Raw genomic sequence first — 12,911 nt, forward strand, 5'->3', positions numbered from 1 at the left:
CATGGACCTATCTTGATGCATCCCTGGGTGCTAGAGCAGCCATGTGGAGACTCCTGCCAGCGCTGAGATGCTTACACGTTCACTGATTTGGTTTTCCTCCTGCAGGTGGAGTCATAGTGTGTGTTTTGTGAGATGGAGGAGGACTATGTGGATTGGTGTCGGACATATGGGCTAATGTTGGACTTATAGGCTTGGGCAGCACTGGGTTGGGATGTTTTCTTGATGTGCCCTTAACCTTTATATATAAAACTCTTTCTTATACATGAGTCTCTGTGGATTTGTTTCTCTAAAGTACCCAGACCAGAACAATTGCCAAAAGGTCCAACAAAAAATCTGTGTTGGGAAAAGTATGGCCAGAGTGCTCCTTCCAGTCAAGTATTGGGAGACTTCATCGTGCAGACTGTGGACATGTTGTCAGGTGACGCTAGTCCCTGGAGAAGGACATCATGCTCAGTAAAGCAGAGGGACAGGGAAAAAGAGAAGGCCCTCGATGAGATGAATTGACACCTGAGATAAATTGTGGCTGCAACCACTGGCACAAGCATAGTGAGAATGGAGTAGGCCCTGGCCATTTCATTCTATGGTGTGTAAGGTCTGGGTTTTTTACTCCCATAAGCAGTTACAGTCTCGGAAATCCAGAGGGGTAACTATGAGTAAGCACCGACTCAATGGCAGTGAACATTTTCAATCATGTGTGTGCGTACATATAAAAATAATTGATTATTTATAAATTAATTACTCACATCCAAGACATGTATTAGAGATTTTATTATTCACTCTTAGAGATCAATCCTTTTTCCACCCTCTTCATATTTTCCTCCCTTCCATTCTCATCCCTCCTACATCTATGATCCATATCTATTTAACTATGATCTATCTATCATCTATCTATTAATCACACATCAATGTATTTCATTGGAATTATTATGTAATGGTCAACGAACTACAGTTGAAATGAAAGAAACTATTGCAATTTTGCCACTTTCACTTCTAAGTTCTGTTATGAACTATAGTAAACAATTTTCCTAAGATGTAATTCTTTTAAAATTCCAAATTTATCCTTATGTTTTCTTCATTTGCTGGTAATGATGATAAAATTGTTTAATATATGTACAGCAATTAACAAATGATATAGACATAATAAATGTGTAATCTCATATAGTTGTTATCACATATAATATTAGCCATATTATTGAAGAGTTTAATTAGGAACACTGGAATTTTAACATCTAAATTTAGTGTTCATTGAAAAATGTATTCTGAATATTCTAAAGAAGTCATATTTTTTTATTATATTGAACGCAGTTGCTTTGAAGAAATGTCTGGACAGTACTTGTAATAGGTATTGATATGTTACTCTAGTGATAAGCATATATTTTCTATGTTCCAAAGTAATCTACTAGATTTTAGTTACTGCATGTAGGTCTGTACGTTAGCATTTCCTGAATCTGATAAATCTAATGGTGCTTTCTATCATCATATTTGAAGGAATAAACTTATTTTTGATTAAGAGATAAAGACAGAAGACCAACTAATGTATTATAAACTAGTTTGAATTGGAATAATCTTTCACATTTCTCCCTAGTGACACTATCCCTCTAGCTTTTCCTTAGAGAAGCATTTATTCATTTCAAATAATTAGATTCTAGTAACTACCTCCCCAGTTTCAACAGTCCCCTCATTTATGATCATCTTCATAAAGTTTGAAAAGTGTTACTATAAATTGTCTAGTATTAGATTACTTTGTTGTGTCTTTATTTTTCCAGATATAGATATTACCTTGTTTGCAGACAAATGTGTAGTGAACAAAATTACATTAGTAAAACATTCACTACTTAGATATTTGTTTAGAATTACCTTGATCCTTTTTAGTTTCTCCTATTTGTAAAATTAAATTTGTTTTCCAATAAATATGTTCACTTTTAATTATTAAAAAAATACTGCCAATGGTAAGTAAAATAATGGTGTTATCTATACTTTTAAATTATTATAATGATTGAAAATACCGTTTAAGTTAAAAACAATTAGGGAAGTTCATTTAAAGACATTTTATTATACCACTTTGAATATAACATAAGTAATTCTTCATCTCATATTGTGTAAGTTCAAAAATAAAATCAAGAAGTTTTATTTATGCTCATATACTTGCATTTGTAGAATTTGGTGATTAAAATCGGTAGTTATATTGTGTGAAAGTGAGGGGGGTGAGGGATGAAACCTCTACCACTGTTCTTTAGATAAAGAGTACCCGAAGACAATCAACCATGTCTAAACTGGAAGATTTTTTTGCTGAAGAATTAATTTCACCTTTTTAATACATTTTTTAAAGTAGAAAATGAAATTCTTTCAGAATATTAATCCTGGTCAACACTTGTGAGCAATGACAGTGTATCTTTGTTATCATTGACACTTTGACTACCTGGTTTGCACTGGTTACAGAGACAGTTTTTGTGTCCTGGCTGTGAGATTATTCTGAGCCTATACTGAATGGGCAAGCATGTTACAGTATAAGGTAGAGGATGGAACAAGGACCTATTAGAAAAATAAACAGGGCCAAAATTATTAAATATGAAGAAGAAAAGACTTAGGTTTAGTTCAGTTTCTCTGAAACCTGATATTATCAGCTATAGTTTGGAGAACCACACCTGGAAAATTTATATAAGAGAATATATACTAAAATAAGTACATTCAATAATAACTATCTATAAAAGGAAGAAATTAATCTAAATAGCACATGATTGCTTAATTCATATATAAAGGAAGAGAAAAATCATTAGATATTTTATAATTTAAAAAGAAAAATGAGAAGGACTTCAAAAGAGGCAAAGACAGTAATTAGCAAAATTCAAGTAATGGAAGAAATGTAATTTGAAAATTAGTTATAACAGAAAAAGATGACTTTCTACAATATATAGTTTCTTCCTTTTATCAATAGTTATGGTCTGTGCTATCTTGGAAATAAATAAGCTATTCTGTACATCGGCAACAGATATTTACTTGAGTTAAGAGTACAATTATATGACAGGAACAAAAATTCTATGAAGTGCAGCTCCGATTTACTAGTTGAAAATTTATGTTAATTGAAATGTCAGGTTTTCTATACTCAAAGCTATCATTTTGTTCTCCTGAAACCATGAGAAAAGATGGAAAATATACTTGCATTCATTATTCTTGTAGTTATTATTTCTCTTTGATGAAATATTAGCATAATTAGATTTTATTAGCTATATACACTTATAGAAAACTTAATATCTCACTGAAAGAATCCTTTATCTTTTCTTATATTTGATATTTTTGCATACATTTCTTGAGATTCTATATGTTTATACACCCCCATGTATTGACATTTAAAAAATAGAACACTACTTTAAGAATTGTATCTAAAATATATTTCAAAGGTTATTTGTGACAATATATATGTTAATTAATTTCCTCACTTGAAAATACATTTATTGTCAGAATGAAGAAGATTTTATCCCTCAAATTGTTAACTGTTAGTTACTCAGAGTGTTTCCTACTTTTCAATCTTTTTAACAATGTGGTGAAATGTAATTTACACATGCTATGGCTAGTGCCTTTTTTGGTCACAGTTTTAGTAATATATTTTCTTCTCTTTAAGAAGGGTATTAATTAATTATCTTTATGTTTTATTAGTTCACATACTGAATTATTTTATAGTAACAGTGTCAGCAATAGTATCAGGTTTTTTTTACTGGATGACAATCAGCATTCTTGAGTAATTCTGATCTCAATATTTAAAAACTGCTAGGGCTTCGTCCTGGTGGAGTAGTGGTCAAGTATGGAAACCAACAGCCACAGGGGAAAGACAGGGCTTTCTACTCTCCTAAAGAGTTAAAGTCTCAGGAACTGACAGGCTGTCCTACAGATTTGTCCTATAGATTTGTCATGAGTCGTATTTGTCTCAATGGCAGTGAGGTTGATTTGGTTTGGTTTAGGGTGTAATCAGGCAATTTAGAATGTTCATTCAATCTTGCTATTTTGTGCAAACCTTAGTTTTGCTCTTATTGAAGAATCTATCGTAGATGCTAAATTATAATATAAATTGATACTTCTTTTAAAATGTTAGTAAGATCAACTAAAATTAGGTTATTACTATTTTACATTCATTTTATCATTTATATTAAAAATAAAATTACGGTCTGTAATGTAAATTATTTTTACTTGTACTGATGATGTTAAAGCTTCTAAAGTAAAGCTGAGCCAGAAATATACTGAAATGTGCTTTAGGATTATAAAATTTCTCCCTCTGGTATTTGCAGTTTCTGCACATATTTAGTTATCAATGATGAGAATGATTACTGTAGAGAAAAAATAATTATTTTGTACTAAACATGACCCGCCTCCCTCTTTTCCTTTCTTTTGTCTATTCTCCTGCCCTTCTCCCCCCTCCATTCCTTCCTTCTTTCCTCCCATTCTCCTCCCATCTTTTCTTTCTCTCTCCATATTCTCTCCCTCCCTTTCTCACTGCTTGGTCCTTCCCTCCCATTTCTCCTGCCCTCCTCCCTCCCTTTCTCTCTCCCTTTGTCCTTAGCTTATTTACTTTCTCTGCATCAATTTATAATGATTAAGGAAAAATCACCTAAGACTGCATTGCCCAATCCAGCACCCAGTAAGGCTATAATGTATCTTAATCACCTGCCAATTTTTAGAGGTATATAAGAGTTGTAATTTTTATTCCCTTGTATGAACATCGATAGAACCATAAACACACACTTCCCCTCCATCTTTACCTAATTACTTATATTTTTCTATGTAATAGAGATATATAATATATATGTAATAGTATGTACATGACACCAACTTTTATTAGTTTCCAATATGCTTTCTGGACTTAACATTATTTATCTAGTAGTTATTGGATGGTGCAAATGTTTAATGTGCTCAGCTGGTTAAAGTAAAGTTTAAAAATGTGAAGGACTTGTCCAGAAGTACCTCAGAAGAAGGACCTAACAGTCTATTTCTGAAACATCAGCCATTGTAAATCTAGGAAACATAGTTATACTCTGACATGTGGGATCATCAAAAATTGAAATCAACTTGAAGGTAACTTGTATAGTACTTTTATTACATGTCTAAAATTTATCCATAGTGCAATGTAACTATAGTTTTAATAGTTTCATTCTTATGAAACGCTACATTACAATGGAATATATTATAGTTTATTCACCCATTCTTTATTTTAATATTTTACCTATTAAATCTTCACAGTATGCTTTAAGGATCTCAAGTGGTTTAGTGGTTAAGCACTTGGGTGTTGTCCAAAAGATTGGCCATTCAAACCTATCAGCAATTCTGTGGAAGGAAGTTTGTCAGTCTGCATCGCTACAGAGTACTATGCTGGAATTCCTATGTGTCAGTTGCCTTTTGCCTTATGAGTTAAATCCTACTAGAAGCGTCCCTTCAAATATTAGTCACTTAAAACCTATGGATATGTATGGAACATCATCTGAAGATGAGTTTTCAGACTGGAAACCACACAAACATTTAATCCAAAGATGAATTCATTAAATATTTTTACCAACTTCTGGAGTCCAAAATGGATCAAAAAATCAAGATAATCAATTGCGATTGAAATATGAAATTTGAAAACAAAAATGAAGTGTGAGCAATTGGAAAGTATGGCCTTGATGATAGAACCAACACCAGAGATTATATAATAGAATTTTGCAAGGTCAATAACTTAGTCATTGAAAATACATTTTTTCAAAACATGAAAAAGATATTATGAACCTAGACTTTGCTGGTTGGAGCAACCAGCAAATCAAATCAACGATGTGTTTTGAAAGAGATGATAAAAAAGTTCAGTATTAACTTTTAGATAATGCTCAGAGAGAGACTGTCAATCAAAAATATACATGTGCAAGTTGAAGTTGAAATGGGAAAAATTAAACAAGTTCACAGGAGACAAAATAAGAACTTGAATGTATTTCACCTGAATTTAGATACATCTGAAGAATAAATTTGACACTTAAGCTTCCAGAAATGCAAACTGGATTGCTAAGACCTGTGAAATTATGCCATCCGATGGATTATAACTGAACGCATATAGTATTAGAAAGATACATGCAGCATGATTATGCCACTGTAAAGGCATTCATATATGGGAATCATACATATTGTGTGTAACAGCACAAAGATCATGCGTGTTCTGTAAATAGACAAAGAGGCAGCTGTGTAAACACAACACGAGACACCTATGTGACTGAAATCAAGAAAGATGTTCCTAGCAGTTGAATCCTATTCACTATACTTACTCAGTATGGATGCTAAGAAAAGAACTCTAGGAACTGGACTATAATAAGAAAAGTTCTGCATCAGGATTGCAGGAGAAATCCATGACTACTTGTGATTTACAAATATCTCAATCTTGCTTTCTGAAAGTTGAAAGGGTTTGAAGCACTTAGTGGTGATTTTTACTACCACTCTCACTTTCAATATGGATTAATCCTCAGCATCATAAAAATAAAAATACAATAGGCTGATAAGCAACATCATGAAAAATGGAGAAAAGATTCAAGTGGTTCAGGATTCCATAGGACCACAATCAACACCCATAGAAGTGTTTGAAAATAAAATGATGTATTTGGTAATCTGCTGTAAGCAATATCTTAAAATGTTAAAAAAGCTTTGAGTCAGAACTGATCGATGGCACAGAACAGATACAGCGACAAGACTCCAAAAAAAAAAAAAGCAAATATATTAATTTGAAGACTAGGGTGCCCCTGATACAAACCATGGCATTTTCAGTCACAGGTTATACATGCAAATGCTGGACAATGAATAAAGAAGAGCAGAGAAGAATGGGTGTCTTGAATTGTGGTGTTGGCAAAAATATTAAACATGGCATGGAGTCCTGTATAACAAACTTGTCTTGGAAGAAGTACAGCCATAATGCTAGTGAGGAGATAGGCAGCAAAGAGTTCACCTTATCTACATTAGACATTTCCTCAGGAAAGATCAGTCCGCGGACAAGGACATCATGCATGGGAAAGTATATGGTCAGTGAAAAAAAAAAGATGGCAAAGCGGCTAGAACAATGGGTGCAACAGAAATGATTATGAGAACAGCATAGGCCTGAGCAATGTTTTGTTCTATTGTATAGTTTTCTACAACAAGGGAATACTGTGTGGTTTCAAATCAGGGTTGTAGCCTCTCACCATACAGATCCAATCTGTCTGCTGAGCAAATCATCCGAGAAGCTGGCTTATATGAAGCAGAATGTGACATCAGGATTGGAGGAAGGCTTATTGACAGCCTGCAATATGCAGATGACACAAACGTGCTTGCTGAAGGCGAGGAGGACTTGAAACACTTGCTGACAAAGATCAAGAATTGCAACCCTCAGTGTGGATTGCAATTCAGTGTAAGGAAGACTGACATCCTCACAACTGGACCAATAAAGGTAAGATGATAAATGGTGTAAAGGTTGAGGCTGTCAAGGATTTCGTCTTGCTTGGATCCACAATTAATGTTCACGGAAGCAACAGTCAAGAGAGCAAAAGATGAGTTGCTTTAGGTAAATCTGCTATACAAGACCAAAAGCAAACATGACATTTTGAGAACTAAAATGTGGCTCACCCAAGCTTTTATGTTTTCCATTGCCTCATATACAAGTAAGTCTCATGTGAGAGTTAGACATTGAATAAACAAGCCTGGGGAAGACTTGGTGCATTTGAATTGTGGTGCTGGAGAAGACTGAAAGTGCCATGGCCTGCTAAAGGGCGAACCAGTCTGTCCTGGAAGAAGTATGGTAAGAGAGTTCCTTAGAGGCCAAATGGTGAGACTTCATCTTACATACTTTGGACATGCTGTCAACAGAAACCCGTCACTGGAAAAGGGCATTATGTTTGGTGAAGGGGAGGGGCAGGGAAGCAGAGGAAGGCTTCCTTTTCTCAATGGATGGACATCATGACTGCAATGCATGGAAGCAATTGTCAGGGAGGCACGGAAACAGGTGTGTCTTGTTCTGTTGTGTAGAAGGTCTATAGGGGTCAGAACAGACTAGATGTCACTTAATGAAAACAACATAATTTCCCCGTGACTCTGAACCAACTCGTAGGCATCTAACAATCTAACAAAATGACATTGATAAATGCTATATGCATCATATTGAATCCTGATAACTGAAGAGCAAATAATTAATTTTCTTTTTTTATAGATGGAAAGCTGAAATCTAAGAAAGTTACAAAATTTTTCTAAAACCATATTACTATGAATAAGTGATGCTAGTAAAATTCCTGATAATGCTGTTGTATTTTTGTCATAGTTTTAGGCTCCTAAACCACAAACGTCCTCTCCAAACTTTGACCTACAAAACTTAGTTGCCCTTTGTCTAGATGTCCACACTCTTTCATGTCAGATTCCTAACCAGGTTGTATAGGTGGATTAGCAGTTTTACATCTGGTTTCTTGTTCCTAACAGTTTCCACCTTGATTCTACTCTGCTCTGTTCAGACAACATTTCCTCTTTATTCACTCAGACTTTTGGTAATTTCAAACAGAGGGACATAAACCCCTCAGTTACAAGCTTAAAACACATTCAGATTAGATTTGTCTCATCCAAATTATCACACTTCTCCCACACCAATAATTCCTTAGATTAATGGTAATTGATTAGGTGTTCAAGTGATTGCTGGAGACATACAGACCAGACAATGGGATAAGTAAGTAAACAGTTATTTTTAATTCTTACAGAGTTGCATCTGAAGAGTAGGTATAGACACTAGGTACTTATAATTGTGCAAAGATTTTGAAAATATTCCATGCATTTCTCTATTTTCTCTGTTACTCTATTGGTCTTGGTTAAATGTAGGTGACTGAGTCATAAATCGATTTTTTTGAAATATGTCTATATCTGCTTAATAGTTATCTAAATTTCTCACGTTCTTTCACTGTTTATTTTCTTATGGTATTAAAATCCCACTTGTTCTTTTTTGTCTTTTAAATAGTTCACTATGAGTTCGGAGGAAGCTACCAATGGGATCTACAAAATGACACTTTAATGCATGTCTAAGTTTCAGATTTTAATTATAGGTCTTAAGTTAATTACTGGCAATGTTAAATTTTCATAAAATAGATAACTGAAAACAAATGAATTATCCTTGAATTCTGAACTCAGATTTTAAAATTTAGCTTAATTATGACATGATCAATTTTGGATTAGATACAACTGATATAATTTGTAAAAGAAAAATATTAATTAATTTTCATATACTTTATAAGCAGTTTGCAAAATTGGGTTGATTTTTATAATACATTTAAAAATTGAGTTAAATATATTTTTCTCTGCTTTGGATTTTCTCTGCTTCAGCTTACGTGGAATATTACATTATAAATGGTCAGGTATCTGAATGTATATATGCATGTAGAGATATATATAAATATATAAATGTATATATATTTAGATAAAGATACTCATATGATTTCTGATTTTTGTATCTTTTCATTTCTAAATTAGATTGAACTCATAACAGAAAAATGAAGAACCATACAAAACAGATAGAGTTTATTCTACTGGGACTGACAGACAATTCTCAGCTACAGATTGTAATTTTCTTATGTTTGCTTCTCAATTACATGTTAAGCATGATAGGGAACTTGACCATTATTGCCCTAACGCTACTGGATTCCCATCTCAAAACACCAATGTATTTCTTCCTCAGTAATTTCTCTTTCCTGGAAATCTCATTCACAACTGTTTGCATCCCCAGGTTTCTTTTCAGCATTGTAACCAAGGACAAAACCATTTCTTACCGTGGTTGTCTATCTCAGCTGTTTTTTTATATATTTTTGGGAGTCATAGAATTTTTCCTTCTGACTACTATGTCCTATGACCGCTACGTTGCCATCTGCAAACCCTTGCACTACACATCCATCATGAACAGCAGAGTTTGCCACAAACTTGTCCTCAGCTCTTGGGTGGCTGCATTCCTGCTCATTTTCCCCCCACTGATTTGGTGTCTTCACCTGGATTTCTGTGCATCCAATGTCATGGACCATTTCATATGTGACATTTCTCCTGTCCTACAACTTTCTTGCTCAGATACACATTTATTAGAATTGCTTTCTTTTTTATTAGCTCTGATGATAGTGATCATCACATTGATATTAGTAGTCATTTCTTACTCCTACATCATCAAGACAATTCTACAGTTCCCTTCAGCTCAGCAAAAGAAAAAAGCCTTTTCCACCTGCGCTTCTCACATGATTGTTGTCTCCATCACTTATGGCAGTTGTATATTCATGTACATAAAGCCCTCAGCCAAAGAAAGAGTTGACGTAAGTAAAGGAGTAGCCGTGCTCAACACTTCAGTCGCCCCGTTGTTGAACCCATTCATTTACACTCTGAGGAACCAGCAAGTGAAACAAGCATTCAAGGCTGTATTTAAAAGGATATTTTCTTCTTCATACAAATAAGACTATTGATATAATTAACAGGAATACGTAAAAGAAACACGTTTGAGATAAATTGATACAGTGGGACCTGCCAGTGTTTCCTTATGTTGTACATAGGCTCGCTATCAGTTGGAACTGATTCAATGGCATGTCGTGACAACAGTTTACAAATATGCCTAATTTTTAATTATTTGGATGATTTTTGGTTGCCTGATCTTAGAAAATAAATTCATTCCATCGATTACATCTTTGTTTTCTTCAATATGAATGCCTTTGTACATAAGAAATATAAAATTGCACATTTCTATTTTTCCATGTGCTGTTTTAGGGTAAAATAAATGAGAGGTTTAATTATATTATAAAATACAAATATTTGGAGTATGTAAACCTCTTAAATGAATAAATAATGTTCCTTGTTTTATTTAAAAATTCTGTCTTGGAAATCATTAAATATATAAACTTTTGCCAACATAAAATATGCATAAAATATTCCAAGAGAGTCTAATCTTCAAAAGTGCAGATACTTATTTTGCAAGTATTTCTTTTTATAAAATGTCAATTATTAACTGAATAAGAAATCCCACATTTCTTTGAACTATACATTTTCCTTATGTGATTGTTAGTATTCAGAGTGGATATATTTTCAAAATTATGGAAAAACAAAGTGTGATTTAATATAAAAGTCAATGATTTAACAGATGTTTTTAACTAACATTATGAAAATTTAATCTTTTTAGCATGCTAATTAATGTATATACTAATGAGACTATCTTATTTTATGCTTATGATTGTTTATTAATGCTCAACCTTGTCATATTTAATGCTATTGAATATTACTGTTAAACTTATTGATTTGCTTAAATATAAAGCTTTATCTCATTACTTTTATAGGTATGAAATCATCTATTTGTTAATGTAAAGTGTCAGTCTTAGAACAAATTTTATAGTTAATCTTTTGTGTATATATAAATTGCTTTATAGTTTGATACTTATTAAAGTATGATCACAAGTTTACTCTTCATATGTACCATATGGATCAGTTGCCTATGCCAACACTTATGCTCAGATAATTTAATCATCTGGTTCACAAATCCACCACTTACCTGCTAGATAATCATACTCTGGTGGCTTGTGTGTTGTGATGCTGGAAACAATGTCACAAGGTATTTCAAATATAGCAGGTTCACCAAAAGTGAACAAGTTTTAATGGAGCTTCCATTCCAACTTCCAACAGCAGACTAAGAGAAGGAATCAGCTGTCCACTTGTGAAGGATTAGCCACTCAGAACCTTATGAATAGCTCCAGAACATTGTCAGATTGACAACATTGCAGAAAATTAATTCCTCAAGTTGAAATGCACTCAAAATGCGATTGCCAATGGGTTACCTTCTCAAAGTCGAGTCAAAGAATTATATGGGTGTAGTAATGTTTTCTGGAACTTCATTTGCTGGTGAGGCATGCCTCAAAATGAGAAGAAACAGATGCAAGCATTCATTAATAATAGGCACAGGAAATGCATGAAGTATGAATCTAGGAAACGTGGCAGTTGTCAGAAAAAACTGGAATAAGGACCATTATCCTAAGCATGAATTAGCTGAAGTGGACTGGCACTGGCCATTTTGAATCAGACCACCCTATGGCTTAGTATGCCTAGAATGACAACCCAAGAGGAATGCCAGTGCTTTGTCGAAAAGAACATTTAATATCAGCCTTAAATCAATCTGCAATACCATCAGTATTAGGACAATACTGATATGCCTAAAAGAAGTTCAATTACTATAATCAAATTAATGAACAGACAAAGGTTAGTGGTGAAGGAATTTAATAATTTTACCAATTTCTTTGGTATGCAATTAATCAATCATGCAATCAAGATGCATTAAATATTATGGATACTTGAAATACAAAAGTTAGAAAAAATAGAAGGGGTAGTAGTCAGAAAATATGGCCTTGTTGATAGAAACAAGCTAGATATCACATGATAGAAATTTACAAGATTAATGGCTTCTTAATGCTTGTACCGTTTTTTTTGACAACATATCTGATGACTTACACATGAATCTCTCCAGATGGATTAGACAGTACTGTAATCATATTGGCTACAGCTGCATGAGAGACAATGAGGAAGCTCAATATCAGCAGCCAATTTGAATCCAGGAGCTGACTATGGAACAGACCATAAATTACTCATATTGAAGGATCAGATTAAAGTTGACTAAAATTAAAACAAGTCAATGAACACTAAAATAAAATTTTGAATATACACACATGGTTTTAGAGAGCATATCAAGAACAGATAAATTGCCTTGAAAATTAATGATAGACCTGATGAGATGAGGGACGACATCAATAATATCATAGAAAGAAGCAAAAGGGAATTTCAAAGTCAGAAAATAAATAAAAAAGCAAAATGTATGTCCAGAGACTCAAAAACTTGCCTGCTGTATTTCTTACTGCTACCGAAAGTAGTCAGGAGCTAACCAACTTATCTGTCAA

The 12,911-nt window shown here is 33.5% G+C and overlaps 1 protein-coding gene across 1 annotated transcript; it reads left to right on the forward strand.

Moving 5' to 3' along the window:
• The first annotated feature begins 9,497 nt into the window (after window positions 1–9,497).
• Window positions 9,498–10,436, forward strand: LOC101656984 (olfactory receptor 6C70-like). The gene has a single exon (XM_004717866.2). It carries the CDS (start codon window positions 9,498–9,500, stop codon window positions 10,434–10,436), a length of 939 nt encoding a protein of 312 aa, XP_004717923.2.
• Window positions 10,437–12,911: the final 2,475 nt, after the last annotated feature.

This window comes from Echinops telfairi, unplaced genomic scaffold (assembly GCF_000313985.2).
Source record: "Echinops telfairi isolate 266 unplaced genomic scaffold, ASM31398v2 ScPeMD7_7404;HRSCAF=8442, whole genome shotgun sequence".
NCBI lineage: Eukaryota > Metazoa > Chordata > Mammalia > Afrosoricida > Tenrecidae > Echinops > Echinops telfairi.